The 18,490-nt window shown below is 45.7% G+C and overlaps 1 protein-coding gene across 1 annotated transcript; it reads left to right on the plus strand.

The window, feature by feature from the left end:
* Positions 1 to 2,669: 2,669 nt before the first annotated feature.
* Positions 2,670 to 17,413, plus strand: TCAF2 (TRPM8 channel associated factor 2). Its single transcript, XM_068401779.1, has 8 exons — positions 2,670 to 2,716; positions 3,539 to 4,172; positions 6,546 to 7,516; positions 9,493 to 9,587; positions 10,598 to 10,811; positions 12,083 to 12,322; positions 14,168 to 14,505; positions 17,168 to 17,413. Exons 2-8 carry the CDS (start codon positions 3,556 to 3,558, stop codon positions 17,411 to 17,413), a joined length of 2,721 nt encoding a protein of 906 aa, XP_068257880.1. The 5' UTR covers positions 2,670 to 2,716; positions 3,539 to 3,555.
* The last annotated feature ends 1,077 nt before the right edge of the window (positions 17,414 to 18,490 follow it).

Here is an 18,490-nt window from a genome sequence, read left to right on the forward strand (position 1 = left end):
CTGGATGCTCTTCATATGTGAGCACACACTGGCTAAAACAGAGTTCCTGATCCTCCGGCAGGACAGAGCCTGAGCACATTACTGCTGTAACATCAGCCCAGGCTCTCACTTGTATACGTAAGCCAGCTCTAGAGGCCACTTACTCTTGCAGTGTAGACACTGGCTTTCTTTACAAGAATATGCCATAGAATTTTGAAGTACACTTGCAGTTTTTATGTATGTTAAATTTGCATTTGTGCTATACGGCACCTGAGTCATAGAATCACAGAGTCAGAATGCTTTGGGTTGGAATGGACCTTCAGTGATCACCTAGTCCAACCCTCCTGCCCTGCTTGGACATCTTTCACTAGGTCAGGTTAGTCAAAGCCCCGTCCAACCTGACTTTGAACACTTGCACTGATGGGGCATCCACAGCTTCTCTGGGTAATCCATTCCAGTGTCTCACTACCATCATCATAAAAAATTTCTTCCTTATATCCAATCTAAATCTACCCTCTTTCAGTTTAAAACGTTGTTGACGATGAACAGACATAATGAATATAAATACTTTTGTCTCTCCAGCAAATGCTGAATGTCAGCATTCCTCTCCGTGTTCAATTTGTTGATAAACATGTTAAGAAGCAAGAAGCCACCGATTCTTTACTGCCTGCAGACTTTGCAGCATACTTGGTGCTTGGGTTACTGTGCAGACAGCTAGACTGTAAATCTGAAAGAGAGGAAAGACTGTGAATCCCAAGAGTCCCCTCCTATTTAGGAAGAGCAGCCAAATCCCTAGGAATTGTGTCTCTCTCACTCACTTAGGTTGCCTGTGTTCTTAACAAGTGATCCACCCCAGTGGCTGTCCTGTGCCTTTTGTCCTGCTCCTCTCACATATTGCACAATCCCATACCTTTTACTCATGGAGATCCTCACAGGCTTTACAAGGACTTTTGAGGACTCACCCCAAAGTGACTGAGCACTTGACATATAAAGTCTGTTCCCTTATTCACCCTTAGAACCCCCAAAGCACCTGTCTCCCAGAGATATTCTTCCTGAGTGGACCAAGGGGTATTCCTTCCTTTGTACCACATTCCTTTTGCCTGGCTGTGATGGCTTCTGGACAGCAGATGATGGAATCTTAAGTCTGCATTTAATGAAGCCCCGATACCTTCTCAGCATGTTTTTGTCCCTTTTCCAGAGACAGAGGAATGGCTAGGAGAGAATTAGTCATCTGGCAGGATTTATAAATGTATGCTCCAGTACCTACTCTCAATATTCTCAACTCCGTGGGGAGTGGGAACTGTCTGGAGGTGAGAGGTGGAAGGGGCAAGAAGGAAGACAAGAAATTGAGAGTGTTCAACTTGTTTCGGACACTGTCATGGAAAATTTGCACTTCCGCATTAAGAAGGGAGGCAGCTAGGAGCCAAGCTCTTCCTCTTCCCTCTGCGTGTGCCCAGAGCTAGTCGCTGTTTCCTCCTAATTGACACGACAAACACACAGCTCAGTCTTCTGCAGCTTCCTGCAACTCTTGTTAGACAAGGGTGTTTGTTCTCTGTCCCTGCTGTGTCTTCTCCCTTCTCTCTGTAGAAAGAGGAGTTTGCCTGTAATTATGTCTGCTCTGGGTCTAATGAGTACACTTCCTTCATTCTCTCCACACTGAAATGGTTAATACAATGGTAAGAGAGAAATTGTGATTACATAGAAATTGGGAATTCTGTTATATGGTGATAATGGCGTTCAGTTAAGAGAGAGTTAAAATCCTTCTCAAGACAGCCACTCCTTGTTCTGGATAAGCGCCAGGGAGAGTCTAGGATGTTAGCTTTCAAATCCTGTGGTGAGAAGAAGAATGGGGGCTAAGAAGTAAGGGTAGGTTTTTACTGCATTTACTTCAAACCTAGTCCTGCAGGGTAGTCCTCAGGCAGAGTACAAGTTGCTGAAACTATCTACCTGATTTTCCTCTCCCCTACACCATGATCAGTGTATCAGTATAGGTACATCAGTATCAAATCCACAGAAGCCACCAGAAAAAAAATTTTGTATTTTCCCAAGCTGTGTTACTCCTGGCAAACCACCTAAACCACTTAGATCTTGTGTTTGCCTTTAACTGTAGGGCTTATTCAAAGCCGGGATTCAGACTAAGCCAGCAAACAAGCACTAAGTTACTGGGCAATGTAGTTTTTATCCTATGTTAATGAGCAGCTTCAGCTCAGAAATTGTATATAAAACAACAGTGGAGTCTCACGAGAGTTTGGGTGAAAAATGGGAGCTTCCAGGTATATCCAGAGGATAAGCAATGGGAATGATACTGTCAGTGATCAGGTTGCTGTTTCTGAGCAACCTGAGACTTGTGACAAATAAATCCAAATCAAGAATCCTGCTTCTTCAGGATTTCTCAATTTTCCTGTGTTTGCATGGCAAGGATTTGCTTTCAGGGTAGCCAAATATGAAATGTATGTGAAGACCAGAGAATGCCACTCCAGTGTTGGCACAGGATGCTGCCAGAGAAGCCCCAGAGCAGCTCCTTCCCTTGCCGTAGATGTACTCCAAGTCAGCCTTGTGAATCCTGAATGTCAGGAAGTGGGTGGGGCTGGGTTATACTCGCTAGCTCGAAATCTTCCTTTTTGCACAGTCACAGCAGCCCCAGCTCAGCAGAAGGTGATTTTGCTGAACTTTCAAGCTGAGGGAGCCTAAACAGAGCATGTCTCACCCATAGACCTCAGAGGGCTTGGCAATTGAGGTCAGTACCACTCTCCTTACTTCATAGATGGGAAAACAGGTGAAACAAAGCTATGGAAAATGGAAATTAATTCCTTGAGATCACGCAGCAGTTCGGATCAGGAAACTAGGGCATGAATCACCTGTGCCCAGACCTACTCTCCTAGGTACTATGTGACTTAAACTGATAGTTATTCCAGGGAAGCTGGTTGTCTCCATAATTTCTGCTGACTCTCCTCTCCCTCACAGCACCTCCTAATACTAAGCAAGGGCTTATAGTGCCTAAACAGAGGTAGAACAGTACAAATTTGGAATACTGTCTTGCAGCAACTGTGTGTAGCCCTGTACGTATCCAATTAGGAAGAAAAATGTGAACTGCATGTTTGAATTATGCCGTGTGTTGTGTTGAGAAGGTCTTTTCATTTTCTGACTATTTCCATGTAAACCACCTCTACCAGGCAAGTTCCTAGTAGACTTCCTGGAGCTTCTGGCACTCTCCCTCTCCAAATAAATATTAATGGAAAAGTGAATACCTTTATTTCCCTGTTCTTCTCCATGATGCATAGCAGAATTTGTTGAAACAGTCACTTTATTTTCCTCCATCATCTTGATATACTTGTCACTTCTGTTTAAATGGCAAATAGTGTGACAACAAAGCCAAATAAGCAAACAAAAAAAATCCTAAATCCCTGAAAAAGTTGTGTCCTCAAAGCTGCTTCCAGTAAACAATTCCTGTTTGTTTGGAGTTCCTAGTAGACAACAAAGAAATGACCCCACAGGGTTGCCACAGCTGTTCTTCATTGCTGAGCCATACTGTAATGAACGTTGGTCTTCTCTCCACCAGATAGGAGTGACCTGAAGATGGAACCCTCTGCCACTTACGAGCTGTTAGTGGATGGTGTTGGGCCGTGGGACTTCACTGGTGGTTTTGTTCCTTGTGAGCTGCTACTTGTTGGAGAGGATGCCTACCCTGTGCTTCTGAGCTCTGAGAAGCAGGTTCTGATCGCCGTTTCACAGTATGGGAAGGGTCGGATGGTGGTTGTTTCCCATGAAGGAATCTTGAAGGACTCCAAGTTCTCCCAGTTCCTCAGAAATGCTGTGGAGTGGCTTAAGCCTTCCCCCAAGGCCCTGGTTGGAGTCCATCCTCATTTGGATTCCCTCTCCCAGCTGCTGCTCAGGGCTGGCACCAAAGTACAGGCTGGGGCAGAGCTCAGCCCCTCCCTGGGGGTGTACTGTATAGATGCCTATGACAGCACGCAGGCTGAAGACCTGGTTGGCTTTCTAAAGGGGGGAGGAGGGCTGCTCATTGGAGGCCAAGCCTGGCACTGGGCTAGTCGACATGGCAAGGAGAAGGTGCTGTTTGAATTCCCTGGGAACCAGGTGACCAGTGTGGCCGGTGTGTACTTCACAGGAAACGCTGTGGAGAAAGGCATCTTCAAAGTTGCCAAGAAAATTCCCAAGATCCCCTTAATTGTCCCGTGAGTATATGAACTGCTCTCTGTTTAAATAACTGATCAGGTTATGCAGGTGAGGTGTTTACAGAAGATTCTTGGGGTGAGAGATGAGGATAATGGCAAATGCTGGTCCTTTAATAGCCAGAGTGGGATGCAACTGTTGTCTTCCAATTTAAGGGAGACCTTCCTGCTGTTTGTAATTGGAAAGAATGGTGTCTTCGACTGCTTCCAGGGCAGCTGGGCCAGGCCCAGCGAATTCATTCAAGGGGAAGGAAATGAGGCGAGCCATCTTTTAGAGCAGTCTGCCTGAGCGAGTGTGCCTGAGTGCAACACACAGCAACACGGGGACGGGGATGGGAGGAGTAAGTCCTCTCCCTCTCCCCCGACATGTGTATGTTTCAGGGCAACTTTCCCACAGTTCAAAACCAGGTTGGAGATGGACCACCAGGTCAGCCCTCTGGGGTAGGCTCTGACTGGCAGCTGCAAAACCTGTTTAGCCTGTTACTTGCAGAAATTCACCTTCTGCAGGTGAAACCCAGGGGCTGTGGGCAGAGCCGCAGGGGCGGGCTGGGTACCACCTCCCTTCTCAGCTTCTGACGCAGGCTGTGGGCAGGAAATCTCTGTGCTCCCAGTTAATTTGGGATTCCAGCCTGGCCCCTTGCGTCCTGGAGAAGAAGGTGTAAAACTCGGGGCTGTTGTGACTCATATTGCACAGCAGACCAGGCAGTGGAGTCCTGGGCATTGCTCTGCCATCTTCCTCCACCTCTGCTTGCCAGTGGTGTGCCAGGCTGTGCCTTGCACCAGTTTCTGCTGAGTTACACAGGTGCAGTGGGTTCTCTGAGGAGCATGAGTGCTGCTGTTCTTCCTCTGTGCGACAGCTTCATTTCACTGCAGCGGAAGCTGCAACAATTACAATAAAATTCCCTGGAAGTCTTTCTTTCACAGCCTTTTCCTCATGGATGTATAATACTGAATTTCTATTATTTTCAAACAAATAATTGGATTTGATACTATCTGGATGCTCAATTTGTTTCCCAATAAAGGTAGTAGAAAGCTCTGTTGAATTCAGTGAAGTGCTTAGGACTCAGCTAACAAATTAAGTTACTAAATTAAAATTTGCTGGTTGATACTTGTTCCCACGTGCAGTGCACAGGCACGTACCCACCACCTCATGCATGGAAGAGGGAGAGAGGTGGAGAATTCAGCAGAGAAAAATTACATAGCAATTAACAAGACTTTAAATGGTAACTAATGGTGAATTACACCTTGTTTAGGGTGTTTTTGTGGTGGTTTTGATTGGATCCAGAGCCACAGAGAAATTGAGATGCCTAATTTCAGTGCAACACAAACAGCTCTATGGATCTGGGCCTTCCTGCTGGCCTTTGCTTAACCTACAGAGAGTCAGACGGCACTCTAAGGCAGGTGCTGTGCCATGTGCCTGGGCATATACTGTGTGACACTCTGTGAAAAAGGGTCTCAGTAAAGTAATACCCAAAGGAGAGCTGCAGATTTAATTCCTGTCCTATGGGCATGCAGAAGGGCAGCATCATTTATTCTTACTGAGTTGGCTGCAATGGCCACGTAACAACAGATTCTTCGCAGGTGTTGGGAGAAAACTGTGTTTGGCAGAACCAGGAGAAAGTGTAAACAAAGCAAATGAGGATAATTCAACATGTCTTTCTCCACAGTGACATATAGGAGTTATATGGAAATAGCAGAGATAAGAGGGCCTTGCGCAGTATAATCTCTTTATATTGTGGAGACTAACTAGTGGTAATGTGAGGACTATGTGTTAGGGCCCTGATTCAACTTCTAGTCACTCGTTATTTATCTAGCTGTTTGTCTGCCTGTCCATCTAGCCCAACTGACCTAGCTGTCCTTTCTTCAGTTCTCAACAGTGGCAGAGGCTGGGACAAGACACAGAGAAATCTTATGGGCTTGCCTAGTTGATAATGACTAGGGTGGCGTAAATTGAGAAAGTTTCTATTATAGGAGATGTGCCAATTCCCACAGCATTTACAGTTTAAACCTGCAGTTAAAAAATATGAAAGGTCTAATGATTCTTGAGTTTCTGCAATGTATTTAGATTTTTCAAGCTGCTCTTCAAAGTCTAGAAGGTCTAAACCTCTTCAAGGTCTAGAAGCTTCCTTTTGACCTCTTCTTTCTCTTCTTTTTTTTAAACGAGTGCTGAGATTCTTACAGATTTACTTGGCTGCAAAAACTGAGGCTTTAAAAGGAGAAAAATGAGGTATTGATGGATTACATTTTTAAATGAAAGAGCTGGCAACATCATTTACTAGGATGAGGGAGGAAGAAGATGCAGGGATGGGACAAGGTGGTCTTTTGTGGAAAGGATTCTGGGACGGGGGCTAACCTGGACCTCTCTTGGTTTTGCAGGCACCAGGCCAACCTTGGCCTTGATGCCGAGTTTCTCCTGCATGGTGTGTCGGAGCTGGATTTGGTGACAGGGGGCGTACCCTCCGTCTTGCTGGTGCATGGTGTACTCTCCTTCCCGCTCTGCCTGGACAGCTCGCACCGCTGCCTCTTAGCTGCAGCACGCTATGGCCGAGGCCGTGTTGTGGTGGCAACCCATGAGAGCCATCTGTTCTCCCCAAAGCTGGCCAGATTCCTGCTCAATGCTGTCCGCTGGCTGGATGCTGGGAGGAAGGGGCTGGTGGGTGTGGATGCCAGCCTGAAGAAACTGTGTAGCCTTCTCTCTCGGGAAGAGGTGAAGTCGCAGGTGTCACAGCTGACAGGCGACATCAGTGTGTACTGCTGCTCTTCTTACAGCAACAGAGAGGCAGAGAAGGTTCATGCTTTCGTGGCAGAGGGAGGTGGCCTATTGACTGGAGGCCAGGCCTGGTACTGGGCTTCCCAGAATGGTGACAAAGCTGCTGTGGCAAAATATCCTGGCAACAAAATCCTCAACCGCTTTGGGCTGAGCATCCTGGGGCAGAGCGTCCAAGCAGCTAAGCACCCGGCTGTGGGGTCTGGGGAGCACTACCACTTCCGCAAGGCGCTCGCTCTTTTCAACAGGCATATAGACAAGCATGAGGAGCTCAAGGACCCCTTGAAGGACTGGCTGCAAAGACTAGCACAAGACTGCACTGCCTTTCTGCACATCCCAGCCCACAACTGCCCTGCATATGCCTCGCTCCACCGCATCCTGACCAAAGTGCTTCAGAGAAATGGCATCCCACACGTCAGCAGGCGCTGCCCTGTCAAGAGCAACTCCAAAGAGGCAGTTCTCCTCTGCATGGCGACTGAGCTGTCCCTCACCATGACAGACAGTGCAGCCCTAGTGCAGAAATCTGCCGCAAGGGTCTGTGCCCTCCCTGTCACTGTGGAAATTGATGGCACAAACCCAGGTGAGGAGCGTGTCTCCCTTCCTCTTGAGGCATTCTGTTGCTGGGATTGGTGTGGCGCCCGTCCTCAGTGTGCATTTGTCTGTGTATGTCTGAATATGGGGACAGATGTGCAATTTCACTGTGGGCTTGTGAGGAGGCTGACCTCTGCATAGTGGCAGACAGGCTCCTTTGTGTCCAGCCCTGATTTCAGCTCTCCGAAACATCCCATGAAAGTCCTGCTTCCTTGCTGTTTGTGCTCAGGCACTGTGGGGGAGAGGAACCACCTAACAGAGGCACCTCGGAATACTTGCACGGCACAATGGCTTTGGCAAGAAAGCCTCCTTGAGAAACTCCGGGCTCTACAATGCAGGCTGTTGTATAGTTGTGCTGATACAGCCATCTATGGGGCCATCCTATGAAGAGGCAGGAGTTAGGAACAAAGGTTTATTTTTTATCTAGATAATTTCAGCCTGAGTTATAGCACAGTTTCACAACTTGTGTTAGCACAGTTGATGGAGTGAAGGTCTGGTTTCAGGGGCGAAAACAACAGGCTGGAAGCATGGTGGGAACTGCTTGGGCTGACACCATCACTGAAGCCAAGGTATTTGGTAATTATGCCCTGAATTATTTGCCTAAGCTTAGGCCTTGTTTCTATACAACCTTGCTGAGATTCCTGCTCACAACTGCTATGTTTAAACTCTAGGTTAAATTCCACTAGTAAGACACTATCTCCTGGACAGATGAATCTTTAATTTTTTTTTGTTTTGGAATATGATTGAGATGAGTTGTTTGCAAACTGTTCTAATGAGATGAAGGAGACTGTTCTGGAGTGGCAGTGTCTGAGTACAGAGGATATGCAGAGAGAAAAGTTGTGAAATAACTGGTTTTAACACTAATGAGTCAGGACAAAAGGGGAAAACTGTTCGGGCTGGCTGAACTGAGTGCATTGCATTGAACACAGTATTTTGACTAGAAATATTCAGAGTTTGTGGCATTTCGCACAAACAAAAAAAGAAAGAAATGCTAGCAAACCCTGAACACCCTTTCAAAACTGCCTTTGACGCAAATTCAACAAAACTGAGATGATTTGGTGAAACATTGTGATATGGTCTGATTTGCATTTTTCCTTGGATTAGGTTTTGCTTGAGAAGACTGGTCCTGCTTTCTTGGAGGACAGGAAAGGTTGTAAGTTGGGTGCTTTATGACAGTTCAGCTCTTTTTAGGACTTTTGCTGTTTGTGTTGAAATATGCTTGAGTAAATTTTGTGTCAGAACTAGGGAGTGGATTTTGCCTGGTCAGTACAGTAGAGATGGATTGGTTTTGCACTGTGTATCGCAAGGGTTTGCAGAGATCTAAGGCAGAGGAGACTTGCATTTCTGTGGGAAGACTGTCTAGAAACACGCTGAATTGTAGCGGTATGGTGGGGTACCCATCTTACAGTTACACCTAGCACAGGACAGTCCTTTTAGGCTTTCTTACAACTTCAGTCAGCTAGAAATGGGAATTCCTGTGGGCCCCATCTTGTGCTGGACCAGTCAGTAGGGAAAAATGTGATGTCACTCTCAGTCTGTTATTTAGGAATCATTACAACTTCAACCGTGCTTAGTACCACCCTCATAATGCACTTCTTATGAGGACTTTAGGGTAAGAGGATCTGAGTGGAGGAGGTGTTGGGGTTTTGGTTGCTGGTTTTTTTTTTATTATTATTATTATTAAATGATACTAGTAAACACGTTTAAGCTTGGCATTTCCAGAAGTTGAAATTTGGGTGGGCTTGCTTGCTAATGGTATGACGATCTTGTTCACGCTGCTACCCTATTGCTTTAAAACTGTATTTCTGACAGGTTGGGTAAAACATGAGGCAGTTCTGTGACTGTAGAGCAAGGAAGAAGAAAAGGATGGAATATTCTTCTACTGCAGCTTGAAATCTCCAGAATGTGTAACATCAGGCTGAGGAAGTGCTTGACTCTTTAGGACTGTGTTCTCTTACCTTTTAGGTAAGACAGCCTGGAGGAGTACGGGACTCTACCTCCCTGAAGGGCACACAGCAGTTATAACATTCCCTTGCCTGGTGGTCGGTGCTGGTCTGAAGGTAAGCTGTCTGTACTTTGGCTTCTGTTTACACCGATGTATTTGTCAGGCGAGCACTCAGAAATAGTTGGCAGAAGGCTTTCCTCATTGGTTTTGCTGCCTTTTCAGTTCTTTCCTACTGCTGCCACCCTGTGGCACTTTCAATGCGTTGTCATAATTCTCTCCTGTTGCATTTCCCTTATTTCTGTGTGCTGGCGGGATAATTAAGTATGGCTGCTGCCTGAAGGCAGCTGTATTTGTTTTGTTATCGTGCAAAGAGAACTGATTAAGGTGATTTTCAGGCCCAAGATAAGTACTTGGGCCCTTCTATACACCAAACTTAGTTCTGTCTCTCCAGATCTCTCATAAGGTACTTTCGCAGTGCTGTCACTGTTGTTCATGTAGATGGATCCAGATCAGATGTAAACTAGTTACTCGGGATCCTGTTCTCTGCAAAGTATGAAGGACATAAATGCTTACCTGCTTGCATATTTTTTGCAGTGAGCTCCCTGCAGCTGAAATGCAAAGTTAACTCAGGTGTTTCTGTCTGATCCTGCAGCCACATGCTGTCTGTTCTACTGTATGAGGACCAAGGAAGAGTCACAATAAAAGAAGCCAGCAGTGATCACATCTCTCCAACTCATATGTTACAGGATGTGACTTTGATGCTGGTGAAGGTTGAAGGAATGATCAATGCAAGTAGTAACGCAGTGAAAGAAGTCACTGCAGTACCCTGAACTGCTGGTGAAGGATGTAGTTGACCCAGTCATAATGGGAGTATAGCTGTAAGACTGTCTGAGACAGGGATAGCACTGAACTTCACCAGCTTTTTTCACTGAATTTGCTGCTTGTGTTCACCACGGGCTGAAAGCTTGAACTAGGCCAGAGTCAGAAGGCTGCTTCTGCTTGCATGCCCTGGAAGGACAGTGCTGCAGCAGATGACTCAGAGTGTTGTGGTCAGTCTGCCAGGTTGGTCTGCCAGGTCGCACTTGGAGCCCTTTCACCAGCTGTTCCTACACTTCTGTTTGCCAGGTGCAGATTGGGTGTCACACGGATGACCTCTCTCATGCTGCAGAGCTGAAACGGGCCCCAGTGGTAACACGCACCTGTGATATTGCCTGCCAGAAGCAGTCTATTTCCTGTCTCTGGGGTGGCCTCATTTACATCGTAGTACCAGCAAGGAGCGTCCTGGGGAAAGTACCCATCACAGTAGAAGGAGCAGTCAGAGCTCCTTTCTTCAAGCTTGGTAGGTGTGTTTATAGATCATAGAATCATAGAATGGTTTGGGTTGGAAGGGCCCTTAAAGATCATCTAGTTCCAACCCCCCTGCCACAAGCAGGTACACCTTCTTCTAGACCAGGTTGCTCAAAGCCTCATCCAACCTGGCCTTAAACACTGCCAGGGAGGGGGCATCCACAGCTTCTCTGGGCAACCTTTTCCAGTGTCTCAACACCCTCACAGTAAAGAATTTCTTCCAAATATCTAATCTAAATCTACCCTCTTTCAGTTTAAAACCATTCCCCCTCATCCTGTCACTACTTGCCCTTGTAAAAAGTCCCTCTCCCGCTTTCCTGTAGGCCCCCTTCAGATACTGGAAGGCTGCTATGAGGTCTCCCCGGAGCCTTCTCTTCTCCAGGCTGAAAAACCCCAGCTCTCAGCCTGTCTTCATAGGAGAGTTTACCTTGGTGCCTTTCTCCTTAGTGCTGCTCACAGATGCTGCTGTCTGTGTGACTGAAAGGAAAGATGGTCCCATGCTTAGGAATGTCTTAGAAATGCCTGGGTTTAGGAATACCCAGATTTAGTTTCCTTGCTTTGTTGTCCTCTGGGATTCTGGGTAAGTAACTCAGTCACTCTGTGCCTGCTACATGGCAGGAGGTAGGTGAGGGAGCTGTCACAAAATGGGCAGGGTTTGTCCAAACTGACATTTCTTGGAGGCTGGAGTTGTCATTTCTAATGGAAACCGTTGTGTTGGAGGGAGACCAGCTGACCTCTGCCACAACAAAGCTTTGCTTGCTTCACTGTGCCCCCATATGGCCATCTCCAGTCCCTACAATAAATCTCTGTGCTGAATTTCCCGTGTTTTCCGTCAGTTTCTCTTCTCTTCCTGTATGCAATTTCTTCTTGCTCTTCCATCAAACTAAACAAAACCAGGGTTGTTATATGAAACAACAAGTCTCTGCTGGAGGAGAAGAAGAAATGAGATCATCAAGGAACACTGGAGAAACCTGGTGCTTCTTGTTCTCAGACGGGAAACAGGGAGCCGTTCTTGGTATGTTCCTACTCTGGTGTATGCCAGTCCTCTTCTGTCTGTCTCCATCCATAAAAGAGCTTGAGGAGACTTCCCAAGCAGAGGATGAGGATTAACTAGTTAACAGCCACCACCCCCAGTCACACAACTACCACACACTGTTTTCCAAGATAATATCCTGACTGTGGTCTCTTTCTCCAGCTTGACCTCTAGGAGCGTGCTCAAAAGTCAGAGCTGTGCTTAAGTGAATTTCTGTGTTGTCAATGTAGGGGAGACCTGTGAAAGCCAGTGGAAGGCCTGTATCCGGCACTACCCTGCTCCCTGGGCAGAACTTGCTGTTGAGAATCTCATTCTGACGGTGCCATCTGACAGCATCCACCACATGGAGAACCCACAGCCACTGCTGACCCTGTGGAATGAAATCATGGTGGCAATAAGCAAATTTGCAGCCCTACCAACAAAATTCCCAAGGCCAGAGAGGATTGTAACAGATGTCCAGATCTCATGTGGTAGGTACATTGCCATATGGCCTTCTCAAGAGGCTAAGAGACAAGTGGCCTCTAGCAGCAATGTCTGTTTCTTCAAGGTTATTTTGCTAAAACCAGAGTGGGAACATATGTAAGGTGTCAAATGACTGTGATCCTTGCATAATTGTGAGCTACTCCATGAGGATGGAAACATGGTAAGGCAGGGCTTATTGGCCCTTTCAGATGCCTCCCTGCTCTCAAAACTGCTGTTGTCTCACTTAGCTGCTCAGCTGCCTAGGTATGTTCAGAGGCAGAGCTGCTGACTGCAGTGGCTTTGACTCACATGTAGTTACTCATTGTGCCTCCTGAATGCACTGCAGAGTCAGTACAGCTGGGAGACAGCGACCTGATTTCTGCTTTTTCCCTGCCTCAGCCACAGGACTGTTCTCATATGTTCAGTGACAGTTGTTAAACCTGTGTGTGCCTACCTGCTGGAGACAGGCTGCACAAAGGTTATTGTGGGAAAAGCTTAGCCTGAAAAAACACGTGCCTGAGACGGTGGCAATGGAGAAGCAGAACCAATATCACTGTCAAAGCCCATGAGTTTGTAGTTTTGCAGCTGATGTTCCCCCACCCCAGCTTTTCAAGTTGTCAACTGAGTGCATTTGATCTAGAGTCAAATTAGACGGTAAATGTGGAATTTTGCAATACGCATTCTGTTCAGTTGTTTTTCAAAATAGACTGGTTAAATTCATCATCCCACAATGAGACAAGGGCTTGGCATGAACCCTGATGTCCTAACCCTTTGCTAAGCCACATGGAAAGAATTTGTTGCACATCTTGGGAGTGTTAAGTTCTGGTATCCTGACCAAATGCCAGTTAAAAAGATCATAGTCTGCAGATACAAAATTCCCTTCTGTTGTGGGTGAACTAAGCAGTTTCACATTTCTGGACCTGAACTTTTTGGGTGACAGTGGCTGCTAAATGCCTGCATCCCTCTTCTTAAAAAAGAGGGAGCTGAAGATCTTAAATAGTTCTTGCAGGAAGGAGGTTGCCATTCATGTTCTCCAGCTTGGGTAGTCTACAAGCTTAGTGTTCAGTCAAAGACAGCGGTGTAGGCTCTCTATATAGTGAGTGTAAAGGGCTGCTTATCCCCTCCTACAAAAGGCGTTTGAGTTCAGGGAGGTGACTCTTGTATGAAGCTTTGGGAACCTTCAAGAAGAAGGACAAATCAGGGATGAAGACACCAAGGAGACATGAGTAAAATCCCTTGCAGTGCAAGATTCTTGCCTAGCATGATGCTGGGAAGTTGTTTATAGTATAGCTGTTCTGTGAGGTTAAGAACAGGCTTAAGCTTGACAAGCTTTGCAGCCCTTAAGCATGACAAACTTGTGACTTCCATGTATCTCATACACACTGCTGACTACTGGAGTGCAGACCTGCAGTAGCCACACTCTACATAGGAAGACTCAAGCTCTGCCAGGGTGCTGAATCACTTTATTACGTGGTTGGGTTGGCATCAACTGTGCTCAGTTTCTGAAAGTTCAAGTGTATTCTGGGCAATGGTCAGGCTTTTTGCCTCATCCTAAATTCGCAACCTCAGTCCAACCATGAGTGTATGCTTATGTATACAAAGGAAAAGCAGGCGAAACTGTGCTTAACTGATAGTTCAGGACTATCTTTACGTTGGTTATTTGACTATTTGTTAAGGTGAAACTTGTAGTATTTCCTTATTTCACAAAGGGAAAAATTTGTCATTCGTGGTAGTACAATGTGGTTTGTAAGATGGAGGAAAGGCACTAGAGAAATGAAAAAAAAATACAGTCATTTATGTCTTAAGAGGCACTGGGGTGAGCACTTATGTGTTGGTACCTGTCTTTCCTGTAGGCTGGATGCATGCTGGCTACCCCATTATGGGCCACCTAGATTCAGTGAAGGAGATGTTAGATATGAAGCACATGCAAACTACTGGTCTTTGGGGTCCTGTCCATGAGTTGGGACACAATCAACAGCAGCAAGCATGGGAGTTTCCCCCTCATACCACAGAGGCCACCTGCAACCTCTGGTCTGTCTATGTGCATGAGAAGGTGCTGGGGATTCCCAGGCATCAGGCACATCAGGAACTTAGGTCACCGTGTCGGCAGAAAAGGATAAGAGAGTATCTGAAGAAAGGTGCTCAGCTGAAGGACTGGAAGGTGTGGACTGCTCTGGAGACATACCTGCAGGTAACTGGGAAAAGTGGGTGTCTTAGTGTCACTGTTCTTAGTGAAGCCTGTGTGAGAAGGATGTCTGCAGTCTGGTGACACTAGCTGTCATGCCGTGTGTTTGCTTACAATCTGGGTTCATCTTGGGTCCAGAAAGCACCTGAGAGGTACACAGTTAGAGCGTCTATTGCCGATGTCTCCTGAAAACTTTCTTTTGCCAGACTTGGGCTTAGCCACTCAGGGAGAGAGCTTAGTGCAATATACTAATCTTTTTCCCTAGGAGAGAAACAGGAACTGCTTCTTGTTATACAGCATGGGAAAAGGATGATCAAACTTGAGCACAGCTCTTGAATCTGCTGCAGATTTCCTGTGGGACATTGGGCTAGTTGTCAAAAAAAACCCTTGGCATTGTAAAGTGTCTAGAAGAGCCAGGCTTCTAGCAGTATCCTGGTGAGGTACATGGCTAGGCTCCTCTTTACAAAACATAGCAAAGAGCAGGGTGTTCCTATCAGCCTGCACTGAGTGGAGGTAGTGTAGTCCATCAAGTGGCAAGGGGATGGGTTCAGCTTATCCTCCTGCATGGGTAGCTGGATCCATCGTGAACCCTGTCCTAAATTAAAGTGCATTTTTTTGGGAAACATGCGAGAGAGGTTTTTCCCTTCCCACTTTCCCTTAGTCCCCGTAGCAACTAGTAGTCTAATGGAGAGAGTGAGTACTCAACACGATTTTAACTGGGAACTTTAAGGCGAATGTCCATTATGATGGCTTAAGCTACTGACTGTTGTGAGGTGAGTATCCCTCAGCCCCCTTGTCTGGGAGCTCTCACATCTTATTTGAACAATAAAATATTATTGGAGGAGTATTGATCCTGATTTTTCCACATCCCAAAGGAGTGCCTGAATCATCAAGCTGAAGAGTCAGCCTCTGTTTTCTCTGGTGCAACGAACATCAAAATAGTTACACAGAGTGGAACAGTTTCAAAAGCAGAAATTTTCCCGCACTATCTTACCAGTTTGGCCACTGCCCCACTGCCTCACCCACACCCTGTAGGCTGGGATCTCCCATGTGCTGTCTGGCTACTGACAGGACTGCTAGGATAAATGTGACATGAAAGAACAATTACAATTCTGTCTATATACTGTCCCTATTACAGCTATGATGGTTTTTTTCCTATGGAATGGTCTCCACGTTCCTTTGAACCACATATTTGGCTGCCATTTAGACGCTTTTCAGAGCCCTTCAATCCAGGAAGGCTTCAGCATTGACCTTCAGGCCTTTTTAGGTCCAGCACCTGTATGGTTCTTACACTTGCATGGCAGCATGGTGTCCTCTGGGCTTGCCATTGCCTGATGGAGCATACTATGTCTCAGAGTTCAGCCTGGATACCCATTTACTCTCCAGAGTGGTCACTAAAGCATGTAACACAGATCTTGCAAAAAAGAATATAAAACAATTAGAAAACCAGTTTATTGTCCCAAGAGATTTACAGATTTAAATGGAACAACATAACTCCTGTCTGTACTGTTCTATCTCTACCTCCTCACTGCTTGCTTTGGAGTAAAGTCAGAGACCTCCTAGGTTCTGTCTAGACTAGGAAAAAGAGGCACTTGCAGCATGCTCCAGGGCGCTGGTTCCCCCAGTTGTCCAGGATGTGCCACAGTTCACCCCCACAAGTATCTGTGTTTTCTTCCCACAGAAGACTTGCAGCAGTGGAGGGAACAGACAGTTTTCACTGGGGACATGTTGTGACAGGAGTTGTGAATTGTCTGGGATGGATACTTGAACTCAGGTTCCAGGAGATGCTCCTGCATTCTGCCTTTCAGACATAACCTAACATGGTGTGGAGCCTCCTTCAGTATAAGTTGGCTAGCTGCTTTTGACCTGGCACAAGACCAGACCCCTTCATCTCCCAGCTTTCAGTCAGCCTCCTCATGGCTTTCCAACCTTCTCAGGAAAAGATACTGCCTAGTCCATAGCTAGTCTCAGCACCAGGAGTTTGCATATCAATAGGGGATTATCAGAGGGATTATCAGAACAAATCTACCTGTTTTTTCTGCCTAATGTAGAAGTGCTGTCTCCTGCTTAGCTGTTCCAGCATGATGGAAGATTTGTGGAATGCAATTTACTGTCAATCTAGTATCAGAAAGTGAGATGTAGGTCATGGCTTGGTAAGGAACTGCGGACATTGAGTGGACATTCTGCATCCTATCGTGCTGTTGTTCCAAGTCAGCTCTTCGTATTAACCTCATCATGAGCAACAACATAGGTCTCCCCTGCCTCTACTTTAAACTCTATACTTGGGCAACAGCCTTGATCTCCTGTGCTCCTTCTTTCCAGGTTCTCTGTCAGTGTCCTCTTTGATGCTTTTTCACTGCACAAGAAGCTTTCTTCTGCCCAAGTCAGCAGCTTGTATAGTTGATTGCTGACACTTCTGTCTGCTCCCAATTTATCTTTCATCTCTGTTTTGGCAGGCCAGTATAATGGGAAGTGTAATGTATTTTTCTGTACTCTAGTGTTGTAAGTTCTGCTCTGAAGCCTGAAAGTTAGATGCCTTCATCTAACTTTACATTAATTCTAAAAAGACACTGCAAAAACCTATAGAATTTTCTACTGCTTGTAACACAGGAATAATGCCAGTGAAATGAGAAGTTAATTGTTTTTGCACTGTATTCTTCTCCATCAGTTGCAGGAAGGCTTTGGTTGGGACCCTTTCACCCACATCTTCTCTGACTACCAGAAAATGTCCACCATCCCAAAAGACAACCCTTCTAAGATGAACTTGTGGGCACAGAAGTTTTCTCAGCAGGTGAATAAGAACCTGGCTCCTTTTTTTACAGCCTGGGGTTGGCCTATCAAGAAAGAGCTGTCTGTGGAACTGTCCTCTTTACCCGGCTGGGAACAGGACCCAATGAGATCCTTTAGACCATGAAGGAAAAATATCTAAACCTCGATTCTCAGACTAGCTATGTCCTATCTTTTGCTCCTTGTATGCTGCATGATAGCTCACTGGGTGCTTAGCTTTACAGTACGTTCTTTAACTTCCTGCTGTCAATGGAGGTCAACCCCAACAGAAATTCAGCAGAAACTTCTGTGCAGCTCAGCAACCATCTAAGCTATCTTATGAAGGGTTAAATAATGAATGAACTTTGTTCTGGGTTCTTTGACTCAGGAGGAATGTAATTCTGAGTAGATTTAGTTCCTGCAGAACCTTTCTCTGATGAAATGGAAATTTTCAGGGTAGAGCAGTCACTGGAGCAGTCTCAAGGACAATACCAATAGTATATGGGTCTGTAAAGCAAATAGTAGCCTTCACAATGCTGTATTCTTCAGTTATAATCTCAGTAACATGAGATTTTCACTACGGTTTTGATTACCCTAAAAATCTCTAATCTTTAATCGCTCTAAGTATGCAAAACTTCCATACTTACTATCATGAAAGTGACCTAAGTATGCAAAACTTCCACACCTACTATCATGAAAGTGACCTTATAATCCTTATATACAGCTTACGTAATACAAAGCTGACACTGAAATGCTGTAGACTTCTTTCTACATTGTATGACTGTGTGACCCCATGTCCACCTTTATGTGACTAAGTCAATTATAAGTAGTAGCTGTCACTCTTAGTGTAGCCTGACAGTAAGATACATGCCATGCAAGACTGAAGAGTGGAAACAAAGAAAAGGTGACTTGATTGTAGTCAGTAATGGCTTAACTTGTGGATTCATCAAAGGTTAAAAAAATAGGCACTGACATGACAGCATGAGGGAGGAGAGAGGAAGAAGACAGCAATTCATCAAGACAAAGGACCAGCCTTTTCCAAGAAGCAAGAGAAGTTAATCTTTTTCCCACCTTATTTGTAATTGCTTGGCTAGCACAAGGGCTGGCAAGCATGTTAATGCTTAGCCTAATAGCATACCAGTCCCAACCCATTCCTTGTGTATCAGCAATAAATATAACAATTGTTGTGGACTTGCAGGTTGTGTGTGTGGTCCTACTTTCGTGT

Source organism: Nyctibius grandis, chromosome 5, assembly GCF_013368605.1.
Source record: "Nyctibius grandis isolate bNycGra1 chromosome 5, bNycGra1.pri, whole genome shotgun sequence".
In the NCBI taxonomy this organism is placed as follows: Eukaryota; Metazoa; Chordata; class Aves; order Nyctibiiformes; family Nyctibiidae; genus Nyctibius; species Nyctibius grandis.

Bases quoted from the DNA above. Each gene is read 5' to 3' on its own strand.
- TCAF2 (XM_068401779.1), top strand. From the start codon at position 3,556: ATGGAACCCTCTGCCACTTACGAGCTGTTAGTGGATGGTGTTGGGCCG. The intron at 10,812-12,082 runs GTAGGTGTGTTT...TTGTCAATGTAG, and splicing joins AGCTCCTTTCTTCAAGCTTG to GGGAGACCTGTGAAAGCCAG. The intron at 12,323-14,167 runs GTAGGTACATTG...TCTTTCCTGTAG, and splicing joins AGATGTCCAGATCTCATGTG to GCTGGATGCATGCTGGCTAC.